This window comes from Stigmatopora argus, chromosome 11 (assembly GCF_051989625.1).
Source record: "Stigmatopora argus isolate UIUO_Sarg chromosome 11, RoL_Sarg_1.0, whole genome shotgun sequence".
Lineage (NCBI taxonomy): Eukaryota > Metazoa > Chordata > Actinopteri > Syngnathiformes > Syngnathidae > Stigmatopora > Stigmatopora argus.
In genome coordinates this window covers 2850760-2867107 of record NC_135397.1, presented here as the reverse complement: position 1 = coordinate 2867107, position 16348 = coordinate 2850760, and the positions used below count along the sequence as shown (strand labels likewise).

General features: G+C 45.0%; 3 protein-coding genes across 3 annotated transcripts; 1 reads left to right on the top strand and 2 right to left on the bottom strand.

The window, feature by feature from the left end:
• Window positions 1-5: 5 nt before the first annotated feature.
• LOC144084923 (glutathione S-transferase omega-1-like) lies at window positions 6-1702 on the top strand. The gene is made up of 6 exons (XM_077613767.1): window positions 6-138; window positions 654-762; window positions 838-1060; window positions 1138-1239; window positions 1308-1414; window positions 1494-1702. Exons 1-6 carry the CDS (start codon window positions 111-113, stop codon window positions 1642-1644), a joined length of 720 nt encoding a protein of 239 aa, XP_077469893.1. The 5' UTR covers window positions 6-110; the 3' UTR covers window positions 1645-1702.
• Window positions 1703-1793: 91 nt separating this feature from the next.
• Window positions 1794-4752, bottom strand: itprip (inositol 1,4,5-trisphosphate receptor interacting protein). The gene is made up of 2 exons (XM_077613766.1): window positions 4608-4752; window positions 1794-3552 (listed from the first exon to the last, which is right to left on the bottom strand). The coding sequence occupies exon 2, from the start codon at window positions 3483-3485 to the stop codon at window positions 1944-1946; it is 1542 nt and encodes a 513-aa protein (XP_077469892.1). The 5' UTR covers window positions 3486-3552; window positions 4608-4752; the 3' UTR covers window positions 1794-1943.
• Window positions 4753-4843: 91 nt separating this feature from the next.
• Window positions 4844-8400, bottom strand: fas (Fas cell surface death receptor). The gene is made up of 9 exons (XM_077613205.1): window positions 8137-8400; window positions 7352-7461; window positions 7135-7272; window positions 6841-6961; window positions 6482-6552; window positions 6339-6422; window positions 6197-6252; window positions 6098-6116; window positions 4844-5629 (listed from the first exon to the last, which is right to left on the bottom strand). Exons 1-9 carry the CDS (start codon window positions 8211-8213, stop codon window positions 5349-5351), a joined length of 957 nt encoding a protein of 318 aa, XP_077469331.1. The 5' UTR covers window positions 8214-8400; the 3' UTR covers window positions 4844-5348.
• Window positions 8401-16348: the final 7948 nt, after the last annotated feature.

Sequence of the window (16348 nt, the reverse complement as noted above, 5' to 3'; positions counted from 1 at the left end):
GCTGTTTCAATTTACCGGAAGTGAAGTCAAAATATACATCATTTCAACCTGGGCTATTTTATTCTCTTAGTCCCCGTTTTTTCGACAATTGAACCTCGTCACTGTAAAAAATGGCAAGTGTAAAGTGTGTCTCCAAAGGTAAGACATTTAATACGATTTTATCTTTCGCTAAATCGTGTCTTATCTAATCTTAGACGAGACGTGCGCGTGACTATGTACATTTTTGCAAGGCAAAAAAACAGGAAGTGTCCTGCCTCTTTTTAAGAATGATTTGTAAAAATGAAAACAAATTACTATACATATAAACCTGGTGTTATGCTAAAATAGAACTTGTCTTTGTTTTTTTAGGCTTGATAAACGAATGCAACTTGAATATGCATTAAAACGCGCATTAGTCAAAAAGTTGACGATCCAACATACATTAACTTGTATAAATGAAAACAAAATATATATAGCCAACTTTGCGTTGTGCTAAAATCGAACTTGAGTTTTTTTTTGTGTAAATTATTTTTAAATTGAAATAAAACTTGTGTTTTAGGCTTGATAAACAAATGCCACTTGGATGTGCATTAAAAAAAATGAGTGGAAAAAGCTGATGAACTTGGAAATTTAAACCAACATACAAGTGTTACTAATTTGAAATATTTTCCCAGGGTGTGGCGCGCCGGGACCCGTGCCAGCCGGATCCATCAGACTATACAGCATGAGGTTTTGCCCTTTTGCACAGAGGACTCGCCTGGTGCTGAATGCCAAAGGAATCAAGTAAAATCACGCTATTGGCACACCCCTGTGCGATTTTGAACAACAAAGGAATTGTTCTCTCGCTTTGTGTAACAGGCACGATATCGTCAACATCAACCTGAGAGACAAGCCCGACTGGTTTCTGGAGAAAAACCCACTGGGTCAAGTGCCCACCTTGGAGACCTCGGCGGGGGAAGTGATCTATGAGTCGCCCATCACCTGCGAGTACCTGGACGAGGTGTATCCCGAGAAGAAGCTTCTTCCTGAAACTCCTTTGGGGAAAGCTCAGCACAGGATGTTGCTGGAGAATTTTTCCAAGGTACTGGCAACATCTTCCATGTGGAAAATAATGCATCCTGTAAAATATTTAGAATAAAATCCCAATTTTTGTGACAGATAACACCACTAACGTACAAGATCCCAATGGGCCGACTGAAAGGCGAGGACATCTCGGGCCTTCATGCCGAACTGAAGAAGAGGTTTTCCGTTTTAAACGAGGTTTGTTGGAGAAAAATTCACCTCCGTTTGAGTTTTGAAGCGTGACTAGAAATGTTTGTATTTTCCAGGCACTGGCAAAAAAGAAGAGCAAGTTCTTTAGCGGCGATGGTGTGGGCATGACGGATTACATGGCGTGGCCGTGGTTTGAGAGGCTGGAGGTGTTTGAGTTGAGCGAGTAAGTGGTGGCAACGGTTTGAGCTCCGCGCCAATTTGTGAGCACAATTTTTAAAGGATGATCTGTTTCTACCTGGCAGTTGCTTGGACGGTTCCCCCGAGTTGAAGGCTTGGGTCCAGCGTATGTCCCAGGATCCCGTTGTCCAAGTCAGCGGGCACAGCGTGGACATCTACAAGGACTACTACAAGACCTACCTGGAAGGCAAACCCAATTTTGACTTTGGTCTGTAGAGCACTCCAAACAAGATCTGGTTTTCAACACTCTTAAATAAAAACCTGTTATCCATTATGTATATTCTTGAGTATTTTTTTACCATTATTTGTTATGTGCTGAATCACATTGGAAGGTCAAAACGATGTTATCAGACATTATTTTGAAATGAATGCTATACTGGCCATTTTGAAGAAGTTTAAGCAGAAAATGTGCTCATTTTATTGGTTGAGTTTAAATAGGAGAAAATAATGGAATAGCTGCCATGGAAATGAGGTACTTTAGATTTCTAGCCCCAGCAAAGGAATCCATCCACCCTCTAGCAATCTAACCGCCCACCAGACGAGAGCGGACTGTACTCTTGCAGTATGGCGGCGGCGTTCCTCGACATCTCCTGGACGTGGCGCACTGTGGCTGCGTGAAGGTCCCTTTTCAACACCAAATCCCGGAAGAGGTTGACCGGCTCTGCTTTGAGGATGCTCTCCGGGAGTCGGAGTTCCGGCGGCGCTCTGCCATTGCCGATGAGGGCGTGACGGAGTCGCTTCTCCCGAAGGCTCCCGTGCATGAAGTCCAGCACGTCCCGGAGTCTGGCCTCCGTTCTGTCGGCCGTCCACTCGGACGCTGGGCGGAGAAGCAAAATGTGCAATAGGACGGTTTTCCAGTGGTAGTCGCTCAAGGCGTTTTCCCCCGTGAGGGCCGTCTGCTTCCGTTGCAGGAACGTCACCACCTGGAGGCAGTTTAGATGGCAGGGGTGCGGAGGTAGAAGTTTGGATAAATGTTTCAGAAGATCCCTCTCGTAGACGGCCAAGGAGAGAGGCCAGAACGGGTCCGGGGGGCCGTCGCGGGCCGAGGGGAAGTGAGAGACCAAATAAGCGTCGGTGTCCGCCAACCGGACGGCGGGGATGACGTTCACCATGACGGCTTTCCCCGAAGGGAATCGGATCTTCAGGGCGCCGGGCGCGTCCAGACGCCGAAAGGTGACCTGGAAGTCGTATTTGTGGGAGATGCGGCCCCACGCTTGGGTCAGGGACTCTTGAAACCACTTCATCACGCCGTCCTTGGCCAAGAGCGGCGGCGTTTCGCGGAGGTCTCCGACGGGCGCCGCGTCGCTTTTGCCGTGCAGCAGGCACAACACGTCCTCTCCCGAGTCCACCGAAGCGCAGGGGCAAGCGTCCCCGAGCGCGCTCACCCGGACGGTGCCGCAGCCCCGGCGGTCGGGGGGCGCCCGGCTGGACGCCTCGCACCAGAGGCCGACTCGGAAGTCCAGCGGCTCCGGAGGCGACAGAGGCACGAGCAGGTCGCACGTCGGAGGTTTGCGAGTCTGCCGGGATTCGAACGCGCTTCCGATCCCGACGAAGTCGCCCACCTCCGCGACGGTCCGGCGATCCGAGAGGCTCCTGAGGGATTCCAGGAGGTCGTCGGCGAAGCCCTCCACGAACTCCCTCACCCTGGCCGTGTCTCGGGACGACACGTGGGCGCGTTTGTCGCAGAAGTAGCTCAGCACGTCCTTATCGAGGACCACGGCGGCGGAAGGAAGCGCCTCGTCGTCTTCCGGCACCCCGACGTCCGAGCCCGCCGTTTCCGCTCCGCACATCTCGATGGCAAAGAACACCAGGAAGGACACGGTGCCCCAGAAGTACCAGCTGTAGGCCTCCTCCCATTGGCCGACCTCGTCGGGCGGGGGAAGTTCCGCCTCCAGCTTGACCCTTTCCCTTTCGAGCCGCTCGGCGTGCTCCCGCATGCGCCTCATCAGCTCCTCGTCTTGCTCCACGACCGTTACGTTTTCTTGCGGGAATAAGGAGGGCTGGTTCAAAATGGCGGCAGCGACCACCACAAACAGCTTTGCGACGGCTCCCGGCATCTTCGCCCAGTTTTGGGTAACCGCTTCTAAGTGTTTGGTGACCCGCTGTGGAGCTGCAACTCACTTCCTGGAACATAGCATGAAAAAGTGGCATCACAAAAATGCAAATATTAACGCACAGTCCACCCATCACAGGAAGCACAACTAATTCCAGGACTACCGTGCCATGTGACGCACTAAAACGAGATGAAGGAAGGAAGGCTCAACTTTTTTTTCTTTTTTGTTGATAACATTTTTTTGCCTGTGTCTTACACTTTCCCCCTTAGAAAACAACCCTTATTATTCTTGCACCACCCCTTAAAAAAAGAACGTGGCCTCCGGGGAAATTTTCCGATAAAGTGGATACATCACAAACTGCTAGAGACGAATGACGTTCAGGAAAGAAAATGATAAACATTGCAAGAGGAAGTTACATAAGAAACTCGTCCGATTTATGACCTAATCGGGCGTTCTGTGAACTGCAAAAAAATCGTTAGTACGGTTAGTAAGGTGACAATACATTTTACATTATTTTTTTAAATTTACTATTTATTTATTGTGATATGTACTTACTCACCTGCAGTAATTATTTAGGAGTTATCATAGTTTTTGGGCTGTGGAACAAATTATAATGTATATTGTGGGAATATCAGTCTCAATATACTGTATGACCATTTGGACATACAAGCCATTAAAAAAAAGAGGCAAGTTTGCCAACCACTGGTTGTGCAATGGCACATTTTAAGTAGTCTAACCTTTTTCCTGCCATTAAATGTCTTAAGTATAATCATGAGCTCATGTTTTCTAATGGGGAAAAAATTAGGGCGCCTCAAGTACTCAATTTCTCGCGTCCAACGACGGTGCCAAGACGGCTCCTCCCTCCTCCGTTGTCCGGGCAACAAAATAACGGAAAAGTGGCCACAACGGCCCACTCTTCTACTACGACGTGATTCCACACGCGTGAGTCACGTCGCGAGCCGGCGTTGCTTCAACTCAAGCACATTGTGAGGTCCATTTTCAGTGTTATTTTAGAGTTAATGAAGAAGGCTGAGCGACATTTTAGCGGTTGGTAGCCTCGCGTCTTAAACCAAAGTTTAGCGGAAGTTTAAAGTAAAGCGTTGAAAGTAAAACGTCCGGACTTACCTTTGACGAGAGCTTTGTTTGGTCTCATGGTGGAGAAGTTTGCGTAGTGGTCGGCCGGGGGAAACGTGGAAGTTTGTTTCGAGTCTACTTCTATTCTGACATTTCCTGTTGGAATGCGCCACCCAAACCCGGAAGCCACGCCCAAAGGAGGAACCCCGTTTAACCCTTGCAGGGGTGTACAAACTTTTTTAAAATTATAAATTCATTGCTTGTTATTGATGTCCATCATTCTGGTATTAATCAAGTATTTTTTTAATGAATTCATTAAAACAAAAACAATGCTGCAACAATGTGATAAATGAATCAAGTATCTTGTAGTTTTTAGTGCATTTTTATAAAGAATATTTTGAAACTGGGTAAAAACATTTTTGGAACATTAGCTCATGACTGCAGTATGGATGTAAAAATATCGAAATGACATGTATTAAAAAAATGGTGCATAAAATCAAATAAGCGACACAAAAATAAACAATTGAAAAGTGCATACATCGCACGTTCAAAAATGGGATTCGTGTCTACATTGCACATAGGAATAATGACACAGAGAAAATACGACATTAAACAAACAGGTCCCTATCCCTATTCCAACATAAACAAATGCAATTTGTACTTTTCAAATCCACACATTAAAAGTCACCTGAGATCACACGCCAAACATGTTCCTCCTCGTAAAACATACACACTCGTCCAAAATGGAAAAGCGTGTTATTCGGCACGTCTTTTCTAACGAAAAAGACAAATTTAAACGCGACTTGATAAAATACGCGACACCTTCTCTGCCGTGTATTTATTGCTGTCACCCAGGATTTGCACCAAGGTTTTCATGGCGCCCATGCCCTGCCCCTCCACCCATATCGTCAGTAGGCGCCTCGTCCGCTCCTGAGCGTCATTCGGGTAGTCCAATTCGCAGTTCTCGATCACGATAGCGTTCGTCCCGCTTTTGTGCGCCACGTCCTTCATAGTCTTCCACCCGAGCACCTCCACGATGGCGGGCACGTGCTGCATCGGGTCCCCAACAAGGACTAAAGTCGAGCAAAAGAGAAAAGAGCTGAAACCACTGAAAGAATCCCTCGTAAATACTCGAATTTTTTTTTCGCTATAACAATGTTTCCCCCATCAAATAATTCAAGATATATTAAATTGTGGCCAGGGGGCACTTTGCCCACAACGGCCAATTGAAACGGCATGCGGTGGGGAAAATATTTTCCACTCTGGCGAGGAGTACATTAGATGGAAGTTCCCCCGTTTCAAATGCACTGCTAAAAAAAACCTCAAAACCTAATAGATGAGAAACAATGTGGCCATTTGGTTCATTAATTATATCCTGAAATGTTATTATGGCCTAGCTAATTACACTAAGAAGGGGCTAGAGCATTTTTCAAAATGGCATATTGTTTTGTCTGAAATCTAAAATGGGCTTTAATGTGAAAGATTTTTTTTACAGTTCCCACAGCGCTGGTACGCAATATAATGTTGATATTGTTACTTACTGTAAATTGGCTCCATTTCCTGGAAAAATACAAAACAGAGTCAGTAAAGTTGGGACGAATTGTAGGCATAAAATATCAAAGCGGCTCAAAATTACTTACAAACTCATTTGTTGCTGGACTTTGGATTTGGACTGAGGATTTCCCGTTGCTGAATTCTGTTCGGTGGAATCATCCATAAATGAAACACGCCATGACGAAGACGGGCAAATCTAAATCTTCTAACGTTAGCAAGAATACCCACTTGGTTTCTTGTTTCTCCAGATGAGAGCAGTCACAACCAGTGCGAAAAGCGCACAAGCGACTCCTGTAAAAGCATAAGTTCTCCCTAAAACAAAAACAGATTCAAGATTAGGACACATACGATAGAAATGTTTTAAAACTTACTTTCTAATTTGGCATTGCACACTGTGTCATTGGATGAATTGCATGCAACTTTAACACCTTCCAAGCCACACCTGAAAAACAAAAAAAATATTTTTATTATTATCAAATGTTTTTCAAATAGTTTTCTTTTTTCAATAGTTCATTTGTGCAGATTATTTTATTCTTCATTCTTGTAAAGTGCTAAAAAAACTGCTTATTTTTTTTAGGAGAGGATTTTCTTGGTTTTGATACAAAATGCGTATTTATAGTAGCTTGTTAAAAATGGCGTAGTAAACCAAAGAAGATTGGTGGTATTTGACAGCTCTGCAGATGGTATTTTTAGATCTCATATGCTGTATATGATGGTAAAGTAAACTTACCATGTACAAGGACTGCACATTGTACAGCCTTTATTATTGGCCACAATGCAATAGTGATTAGCTTTGCAGCGGCACTTGGTGTCGCCGCCTCGGGTGCAGTTCGTCTCCACCTCCAGACCGACTACGAGGGGAAAAATAAATGAACCGCTTTCAAACAATAATAAAACAAACATCACTTGATTAAAAAAAACAATAATGTCATCAGCTGCCATTGTCAGGGAGGGACCCCCAATCCATACGGAACGCCAATTCTTTCTTCACAATAGCAGCTGGTGAAAGTAAAAGTAAAAGTACCATTTTCGTGTGAGCAGGACGTGCAGCGTTTACAGCTTTTGTCCTGGTTGGCTCGGCTGTTGTACGTGCCCGGCTCGCATCGTTCACATTGCGTATCTTGCGAACTGGCAGCTGTGCAGTGCTCCTTCAAGCGCTGACCTGCAAGGATGGGACGTACCATTTGTATGGACCTTCAACTCACACCAAATGAATAAAAATGTTGTTTTCATTGGCTCACCTACGCCACACAGGCAACAGGTTATTGTACCATGTTGGTACACTCCATCAGCACACTGGACGTCTCTTTTCATTTTGGGCAGCAATGACTCCTGCATTTGGACCTCGTCCCTGTAGGGGTGAGAACCTCACATTTAGGATAAATAAAAATCCGACACTTCATATTTTACTGATATTTTTGACAGATACAAAAAGTATGAGGTAGAAAATTGTCTCCTTGTGGATACAAAAAGCCATATTTGAGGTCCACCTATCAACAGGAGGATCAGTAAAAATTTTACTGATCTTGTTTGAAAGTGAACGCGTCCCATTTTAAAAGTCAAAAGGACAGTCTTCATAATGTTGTCATGCTTTCAAATATTTCCTGGCTTTTGCTGTCAAAACACCGGTTTTACCGGAAGTACAAGCCCCCCCACAACCGACGCCATTTGGGCGCATCTGGTCCAAACAGTACCAATGACGGGATAGTACCACTCCCCCCCCCAAACGAGGACGCATGACAAAAATACTTTAACTGCTGAAACAAAATTGAACGTGTAACAACAGCACCCGTGCTAGGCGTCGGATTCCGAAAGTGAAAGTACGCTATATATAAAACAAAACACGAATGTTTCCTAAAAAAATAACTTCACCCAAGCCTAACTCATTAATATCACCCGTTTAACCCCAGCTTTTTCAAGTAAACCTGCATTAGCTTGCAAACAACGTTATGAGAGAAAACAAATGGGCATAAAACCTGGAACGGACACCCACAATTCATTTCAAGCCAATTCAACGTTTACTTACAGCGAGGAACCGGAGCCAAAGGTGACAATGTAGAAAAAATACGTAAGAGACGTCAACGAATAATAATGCCTCCTCATGTTACTCCACTAAACTAAACTTAACTAGTACATAGTCTAGTGCTACAATAACAAGACTCCGATTGGGACGCGAGATGAGCTTCAGCGCATGCGCACACTTCAGGTGACAAACGTGGCTAATTGAGAAACGACCGCTACTCTCCTGCCACGCGCTAGAGGGCGATATTTTGCTTTGTAAGAGCAGGGAACGAGGAAAATACGAGTATAGAAAGTTTTTTTTGTTATACCTAAATTTTTACAATTAATGAGATTAGACTGACTACAATCTTAGTGGAATTTGCGTTCCTCACTTTCCTAATCATCAAATATTTTTTTCTACTGTTATGTTATTTTTTTAAAAACAAAACCAATGCATATAGAATAAATACCCTTTTTTCCTAGAATTATATGTACCTAGTACCCCAAAACAGAATACGTTAACGCTGAAATCCTAAAGTATAATTAAAAGAGAAATATTCTACAAATGAACTGTACTTGGGTGTACCACCAGGGGGAGCAGGAATTTCACAGGGTATTTGAAAAAAAAACTATTTAGAGGTTAGAGTTAGCATCAGTTCAATCAATTTGACCTGTGATCAAACCATCTTGTTTCAGTGCCAAAAGACAAAACAGGCTAAATTCGCCAAAACGGAGTGGACATCTATCACCGTCCGCGGCAGCCAATGCTTTAAAAAGAATATTTCTCCATCGCTCTTGGAACGGCGTGCCCGAGAAGCTCAGATTTCGTCGCCAAGGCCGAAGCGCGACGGCTGGCACGACACATAGAACAGGAAGTCAGGAGTCGGGCCGCTCTTCAGCTACAGGAAATAACCTCAGCGCTCATGACGTGGGTCTCGGGGGGGAAAGCTCTGCAACTTCCACAGACCCAAAGCATTGTTGTGTCCAGAGCGGTCAAAGGAGGCGCCGACTAGTAAATCTGTCGACTTGCCGCTTTGAACTATTATTTGACCCACTTGAAGGGAAATGTTACCCATAATCCAAAAGTGAAACTAGTCAAATATCTCTCTACTCGTGCGGATAATTTTTTTCTAGTGGTGAGGACAAGACAAGGAGCAAGAGAGGCCTACGTATTACCGTGTGTGTTGAGACCCCCCCCCCCCCCCGACAACACATCCAGTGGTTTGCTTAATTAGAGCTTAGCGTATCTGCGGCCTGTAAATGGGATTTGAAGAAGAGGATGGTGGAGAGACGACGCAGAGGAGAGCCCGTTGCCTCCAGGAGGGACGACAATGAGAATGTCCCGTGGAGACGACGGATCTGTCGGGGCTATTGATATTGGAGGAAAAAAATCTCCAGTGGGACTTAAGAGGCTAAGCTGAGCCCGTGGGGCGGCCCGAGCTCGCCTAAACCCCGCTTGTCCCGTCCTTTACCTCTCCTCTGAGTGCTTGGTTTCATTAGGTACACGCCGAGGATGACGGACAGATGAGAGAGAAGCCCACTTGGTGCCAATCCAGACAAAAAAAGATGCAATAAAACGTTTGTACCTTTTTAACTTGGTGAACAATTTCAAAATCAACTACGCCTGGCTCCCTCTCTTGGTGAACTTGATACCTACAGGGAAAAAGAAGTCCACTGTTAATTAGTGTCATTGAACATTCCTGTGTTTCTGATCTATAACTATTGAAAGTCAAATATGAAACAATAAAGTATTGTGGGAAAAAAAATCTCAAAATAGATCATATCATTTTTATGTGAATTAGACCCAAAATGCAGTATTTCCAAATATATCCATTGATCCTGCATTTTGAATGGAAAATATTGATGACATTTCCATAAATCAGAAACACAAAGTCAAGTGAATTTCCAATCCATGAATAAAACTTCTATATTTTTGGCTTTCATTTACATCGTGACCGGACGTTTGGTCACCGGACTTTTGGTCGCCGGACGTTTGGTCGCCGGACGTTTGGTCGCTCGGACCCAAACGTGCGGCGACCAAACAAGGTAAAACAACACGGTCTGCGCATCAATAAAAGCCAACAATGGCCATGAGCAGTTTCATTGAGCGGACGTGTGAGTGTAGAAGAGTTTGTATGTACATGCGTTGTCCCTTTAAGAAGCGACGTCAGTAACAAGTCTTAACAAGTTCTCCAACAAAACACAATAAAAGTACGGGAAATTTGGAGCTTTTATTTATCCTAATAATTAATAGGGCATTAAGTATGACTAAATAATAATTCGCAGTTTGTATTTAGGGAATTTGAGCAACAATTTAAAATGGTAATTATCAATAACCTTCCGGGCGACCAAACGTCCGGCGACCAAACGTCCGAGTACCCATTTACATAGCAACAAATTGCCTTTTTTACGGCAACTGGCCCACATTATGATCCCCCCCCCACACACACACACACATACGCCCACACACACATGCACGCACAAACACACCCACCGAGCTGTCACCTCCCACCAGCCTGGAAAATATTAACCTCAGGTCACCTTTTCATCTAAGTCGCCGCATCAGCGTGCCCGCGCGAACGCCACGTGCGCGCACCCCCAAAAGCTCCCCCGAGGAAGGCCGGCAGGAGAATTCGGGGAGCGGCCATCGGCGGGAAACGACAACGCTCCCCCGCGTGCGCAAACGGAGGCCCGGATCAGTGGCGGAATTCAACGAAAAAAGGGAGAAAGTTAGCAGTCGGGAGGAGGAGGAGGACGAGGAGGAGGAGGAGGAAATGTTGTACAGGCGCGGCCTATAAATAGAGCGTGATTGTGAGAAGCAGGCGAGCGAGCCAGCGAGCGAGCATTCATTATTCAGCCTCGTTTTGCCGCCCGTCTTCTAAAAAAATGCTGGTGTTTCGGCGTGGTTGGCGCCGAGCGGTTTCCTGAGCTAGCGCTATCCCCATCACGTAGTTTTCAGACGCCATTCCAGATCTCAGCGATGAATTTATTACAAAACGTACATGTACGGCCTTCCTTAGATTTGACGTCTAAGACTGTCAATGGCTATGAAAAAGTTAAGGGCGACAAGCTACCACGCAATCTTGAGGTATATTGCAAAAAAAAAAGCATATTCAGTCTAGAAATATTTTCAATTTTTCACTGGGAGGTCAGGTGGTACACAGTCGATTGGTCGCCGGTCTTTTGGTCGCCCGGAAGGTTATTGATAATTACCATTTAAATCGTTGCTCAAATTCCCTAAATACAAACTGCGAATGACTATTTAGTCATACTTAATGCCCTATTAATTATTAGGCTAAAGAAAAGCTCCAAATTACCCGGACTTTTATTGCTTTTTGTTGGAGAACTTGTTAAGACCCTGACTGACGTCGCTTCTTAAAGGGACAACGCATGTATACATACAAACTCTTCTACAGTCACATGTCGGCTCAGTGACACTGCTCATGGCCATTGTTGGCTTTTATTGATGCGTAGACTGTGTTGTTTTACCTTGTTTTGGCGCCGGTCTTTTGGTCGTCGGTCTTTTGGTCGTCTGTCTATTGGTCGCCGGTCTTTTGGTCGCCCATTGTCGCGGTCGGGGCGACCAAAAGACGGCGACCAAAAGACGGGCGACCAAAAGACGGGTGACCAATCGACCGCACACGGGTCAGGCAGCCATGAATGGCGTCTATTGCCACCAATGAATCAATTGAGCATAAACCGCTCCCCCCCAAAAAAACTCTTTGGCGGTCTAGAGACGCCGCGGCTATTGTCTTCCACGCACGTGCCCTCCACAGCCATCTGCTTTGTTCCAATCCATCCACAGACACAAAGGCGATTTAAGAAGGCCCCACCAATGAGACCGGAATGCCGTTTTTCGGCAAAGCACGGTCGCGGACGACGGTCGGGCGCCGGGAGAAGACGCTTTTACGCGGACGGAGTGAGGCGCGGGAGGAGGCCTCATTCATAATTCAGAGGCGTCGTCACGGCGATCCGAGAGAGCGGGACGCATCTGTCTGCATGACGCCGCCGTTGCCTGCGCGTTGCATCACCCGGCCGGCTCCTTTTTTTTTCCGAGAGAGTTTTAACGCGCCGCACCGGATGTGGTCTCATTTCGGCCTGGCGTGAGAGCTTTTATTTGTCACGCCGCCTTCTTTTGACGTTTTAGGCCGCTTTCCCCAGATGGGCTCGGCAGAACGTGGGGCGAGAAAGGAATACGGCGCCGATAAGCTAACGTTGTGGCTCGGAAGGCACATTTTTCAGCCTTAACTGGAAGCCCATCCCCCCACCACCGCCGCCGCCGTGTCTTTATGCGCGCATGTATAGCCGTTTTCCCCACACAAAGAGGCGCGTGCGCCTTATTACACACACGTACACACACACACACAAACACGCAGCTGGTCCGTCTGACCTAGTTTATTTCTGTAGGCCCGTCTTAATGGAGTATTATTGCGCCGCTACGTCGCCATTTGCATTTCTGCGCCGTCACGGGCAGATGGCACCAAAGGTCGCGCCGACGACTGCGTTCGGTCGTCGTACGTCCGAGCCATTTGGACCGGGAGGGGCGGCGGCCTGATCAATTGCTGAACCGACTGGCGATAAACAAGCTAGCACAGGTAAGCATATTTGGTTAGAATAGGACAGTATAGATAAAACATGGTATTGACCCGTTATAACTTTAGTGACCCCTAATGGCCAGGCAATTCCCTCTCCACGGTCTATGCCCGTGTGCGGTCGATTGGTCGCCGGTCTTTTGGTCGCCGGTCTTTTGGTCGCCCCGACCACGACAACGGGCGACCAAAAGACCGACGACCAAAAGACCGGCGACAAAACAAGGTAAAACAACACGGTCTATGCATCAATAAAAGCCAACAATGGCCATGAGCAGTTCCACTGAGCCGACGTGTGAGTGTATGAGTTTGTATGTACATGCGTTGTCCCTTTAAGAAGCGACGTCAGTCAGGGTCTTAACAAGTTCTCCAACAAAAAACAATAAAAGTCCGGGAAATTTTGAGCTTTTCTTTAGCCTAATAATTAATATGGCATTAAGTATGACTAAATAGTAATTCGCAGTTTGTATTTAGGGAATTTGAGCAACGATTTAAATGGTAATTATCAATAACCTTCTGGGCGACCAAAAGACCGGCGACCAAAGACCGGCGACCAATCGACCGTGTACCCTCTATGCCACTAATTTGACGTGAAAAGGAATTATAATAAGATAGACAACTGGCAGTATCATTTAGAAAAAATGGGGGAGGCGCTCTCGTACGCCCCCAACTAGATTGCACCCTGGCAGTCGCCCACATTGCCCATAGCAAAAACAGAGCCTGCCAATCATGCAAGTGCATCCACCAATTTGGAATTGCGAGTAGAGAAACCTTGGACATTTTCCACGGACTTCAAAAGACTAATTTGGCACGAAATGAGCGTAAACACAGGTTGAACTTTTTAACCAAATATTGTGTATGCTTGTCATCACTCAAAAACTCCCACTCACACACTTCCATTTTAACACGCTTCTTTGACAAATGTATTTGTCGCCGTGAGTGAAGGCAGAGGGAGGTGGGGGGGTGCTCAGACTTTATATAATGAAAAAGAAACAGAAAGGTGAAAGATTTTATCACTTTACACCGTGCTGTACTTCATTTATTTGGTCGAATGTTTCGGTTATCGGACGCCGATTAAGATTATGGTGCTTAAAAATGCATTGTACATTGCTAAGATATTAAATATTGCCTATATTTTGGGCTCAGTCTTGAAATATTTAGCTTTGCAATCCCACAGCGTGAGGAGAATTTCTTTACTTCATAGCCACAATTTTTCAAATATGGAAGATTCCATGAAAAATGTGATTCAATGTTTTCAAAACGGCGCCTGTATAGATCGGAAATCCAGAAAAGAAACACGCAGAACTCAAATTAACGAGCGTGATTCATCGTTTCCTTCTTATTGTGCAGGAACAGGAAGTGTGACCGCAATAACTGCGAGTGATGTTTTGCTCTACTCACTCTTAAATCATTGGCTGCCATTGATGGCCATTGGCATCCAACGCATTTTCACACCCGTGGTTCAGATGTCTAGCGCTCGTCAATGACTTTTTCGGTCAGTTCTGAATTTTTCCCAATGCCTGCTTTCCTATTTTTTTTGGACCATTTTTGGAGGGAAAAAAAGCCAATCGCCCTTCCAAAAATGTCAGAAACTGACTCCACTCCCCCAAAAAGTGCACTTTTGGGGCATATTTGGATTGCGCAAGAGTCCTGATGCCAGTACTGAATATCTCCCAGCCCCCCCCTTTCCTGAAAAGTTTTTGTTCAGTCTTCTTTGACGATTTTTTGAAATAAATAAATATATATAACCCCTACTTGCAAAAATGTCAAAAGTTGTCTCCCTCTAAAACTGCACTTTTGGGCTGGTCCAATAATCCAGATGCCAGTTCTGAACGTTTATCATTGAGCCCTGAGCCCACCGCTCCAATTTTTTTGACCATTTTTGAAAGAAAAAAAAGCCAATCGCCCATCCAAAAATGTCACAAACTGACTCCCCCAAAAGTGCACTTTTGGGGGATATTTGGATTGTGCAAGAGTCCTGACTGCCAGTACTGAATATATCCCGGCAACCCCTGCCCTGAAAAAAACAATTTTGTCTTTTTTTTTTTTACCATTTTTTTACATTAAAAAAATATATAACCCCTACTTGCAAAAATGTCAAAAGTCGTCTCCCTCTAAAACTGCACTTTTGGTCTGTTCCAATAATCCAGATGCCAGTTCTGAACATTTACCATTGCCTCCCACCCCAAAAAAATTTGGATCATTTTTGAAATTTGTATAAAAATTGTAACCCCCCTTAATAGGCAGACTCAATTGGAGCCTGCCACTCAAAACAGGCCTAGTGAAGCATTTTTTTTAGTGGGCTTCTGATTTGACATTATACATCAGGAGGATTGGGGCGTAGGGGGCGTTTGGATTAGGATTAGCAGCTGTTTCCCCTCAAATGGCGGCGACGATACGCTGGCGCTGATGGCAAATTAATAGATGAATAGAACACGCGCCAGTCGTCTCAGATAATGTGCTCAAGCTCCCGCTTTGGTAAATAGCGAGGAAGGTGTCCTTTTCTTGAACCCGCCGCCGCCACCGTGTGTGCGTTGGTGCGTGTGTGACACCAGACACGCACACACAAAAGTCAGTGGGAATGAGTAACAGCACAGCGCCAATGCCAGGCATATTGTGGCCGTGAGAACGCTTTAAAACATCATCACTTTAATCTGGAGCCGGCCGGCCGGCCGGCACAAAGCCAGCTCCAGATTACGCACGCTGCCCGAGCGACTCTGCCGCGGATCAGGTTTAGATGACCCCCGCTCGCTAACACTCCTAGCGAGACGGGGGGGCCGCTTTTCGACCCCGAGCGAGCGCCTGACGCGGACAAATGAGAAGATAGGCAGAAAAAATAATAATCGTAGTTGGAAGGGGTCATATCTGTTGCCAATCAATGTAATTTACTATTATTAAAAAATATATATATATATCGCGTGAGACCAATGTGGACAGAATAGTCCATAATTCTGTTTAATATTGAACACCAAATGAAAAAAAATCATCTTCTAAAACAGGGTTGGTTTGCGGGCCGCTTTAACGTCAACTTGATTTCACATGGGCCAGACCATTTTAGATATAATATTTAGATTTTTTTATTTTATAAATTGATTAAAAGAACTGGATTAGAAGCCCTGAATATTCAGTTTTTTATAGATCTAAAACAATGTTTATTTTAGCTTTTTTTATATTTTCAGATTGTACAAAATGATTTTTGAACTAAAACACTGAAAAAATGGATTAAAAAATTACAATTATTGATTTAAAAGAGGGAAAATCAGGAAATGTAATATAAATCTATACTCTTCATTTGAATTTGATCCTAAAACTGAAAGTCGGCACTCATGATTGACTTTCCCGGGCCACACAAAACGATGCGGCGGGCCAGATTTGGCCCCCGGGCCACCACTTTGACACGTGTATTCTAAAATATAAAATTCCTCATAATCCAAGATCACTTTGAGTTTTGTTTTTAGATGGAAAAAGTCTTTATAATCAAGACTAAAAGATTCTCGGGGTCTAAAATCAAGACAATGCATTGGTTGAATAAAAGGAGACCATTTTACAAGAGGAAAGACGCATGAATTGAAAAAAGGTCAAACCTGCGGTGAATTATAGCCCCCCCAGTGCTTTATGTCATCGCAATTGGAATTAAACACGCACTAA

Bases quoted from the DNA above. Each gene is read 5' to 3' on its own strand.
- LOC144084923 (XM_077613767.1), top strand. From the start codon at position 111: ATGGCAAGTGTAAAGTGTGTCTCCAAAG. The intron at 139-653 runs GTAAGACATTTA...ATATTTTCCCAG, and splicing joins TGTAAAGTGTGTCTCCAAAG to GGTGTGGCGCGCCGGGACCC. The intron at 1,061-1,137 runs GTACTGGCAACA...TTTTTGTGACAG, and splicing joins TGCTGGAGAATTTTTCCAAG to ATAACACCACTAACGTACAA.
- itprip (XM_077613766.1), bottom strand. From the start codon at position 3,485: ATGCCGGGAGCCGTCGCAAAGCTGTTTGTGGTGGTCGCTGCCGCCATT.
- fas (XM_077613205.1), bottom strand. From the start codon at position 8,213: ATGAGGAGGCATTATTATTCGTTGACGTCTCTTACGTATTTTTTCTAC. The intron at 7,273-7,351 runs GTGAGCCAATGA...CCATCCTTGCAG, and splicing joins CTGTTGCCTGTGTGGCGTAG to GTCAGCGCTTGAAGGAGCAC. The intron at 6,253-6,338 runs GTGGGTATTCTT...TCCACCGAACAG, and splicing joins CTGGAGAAACAAGAAACCAA to AATTCAGCAACGGGAAATCC.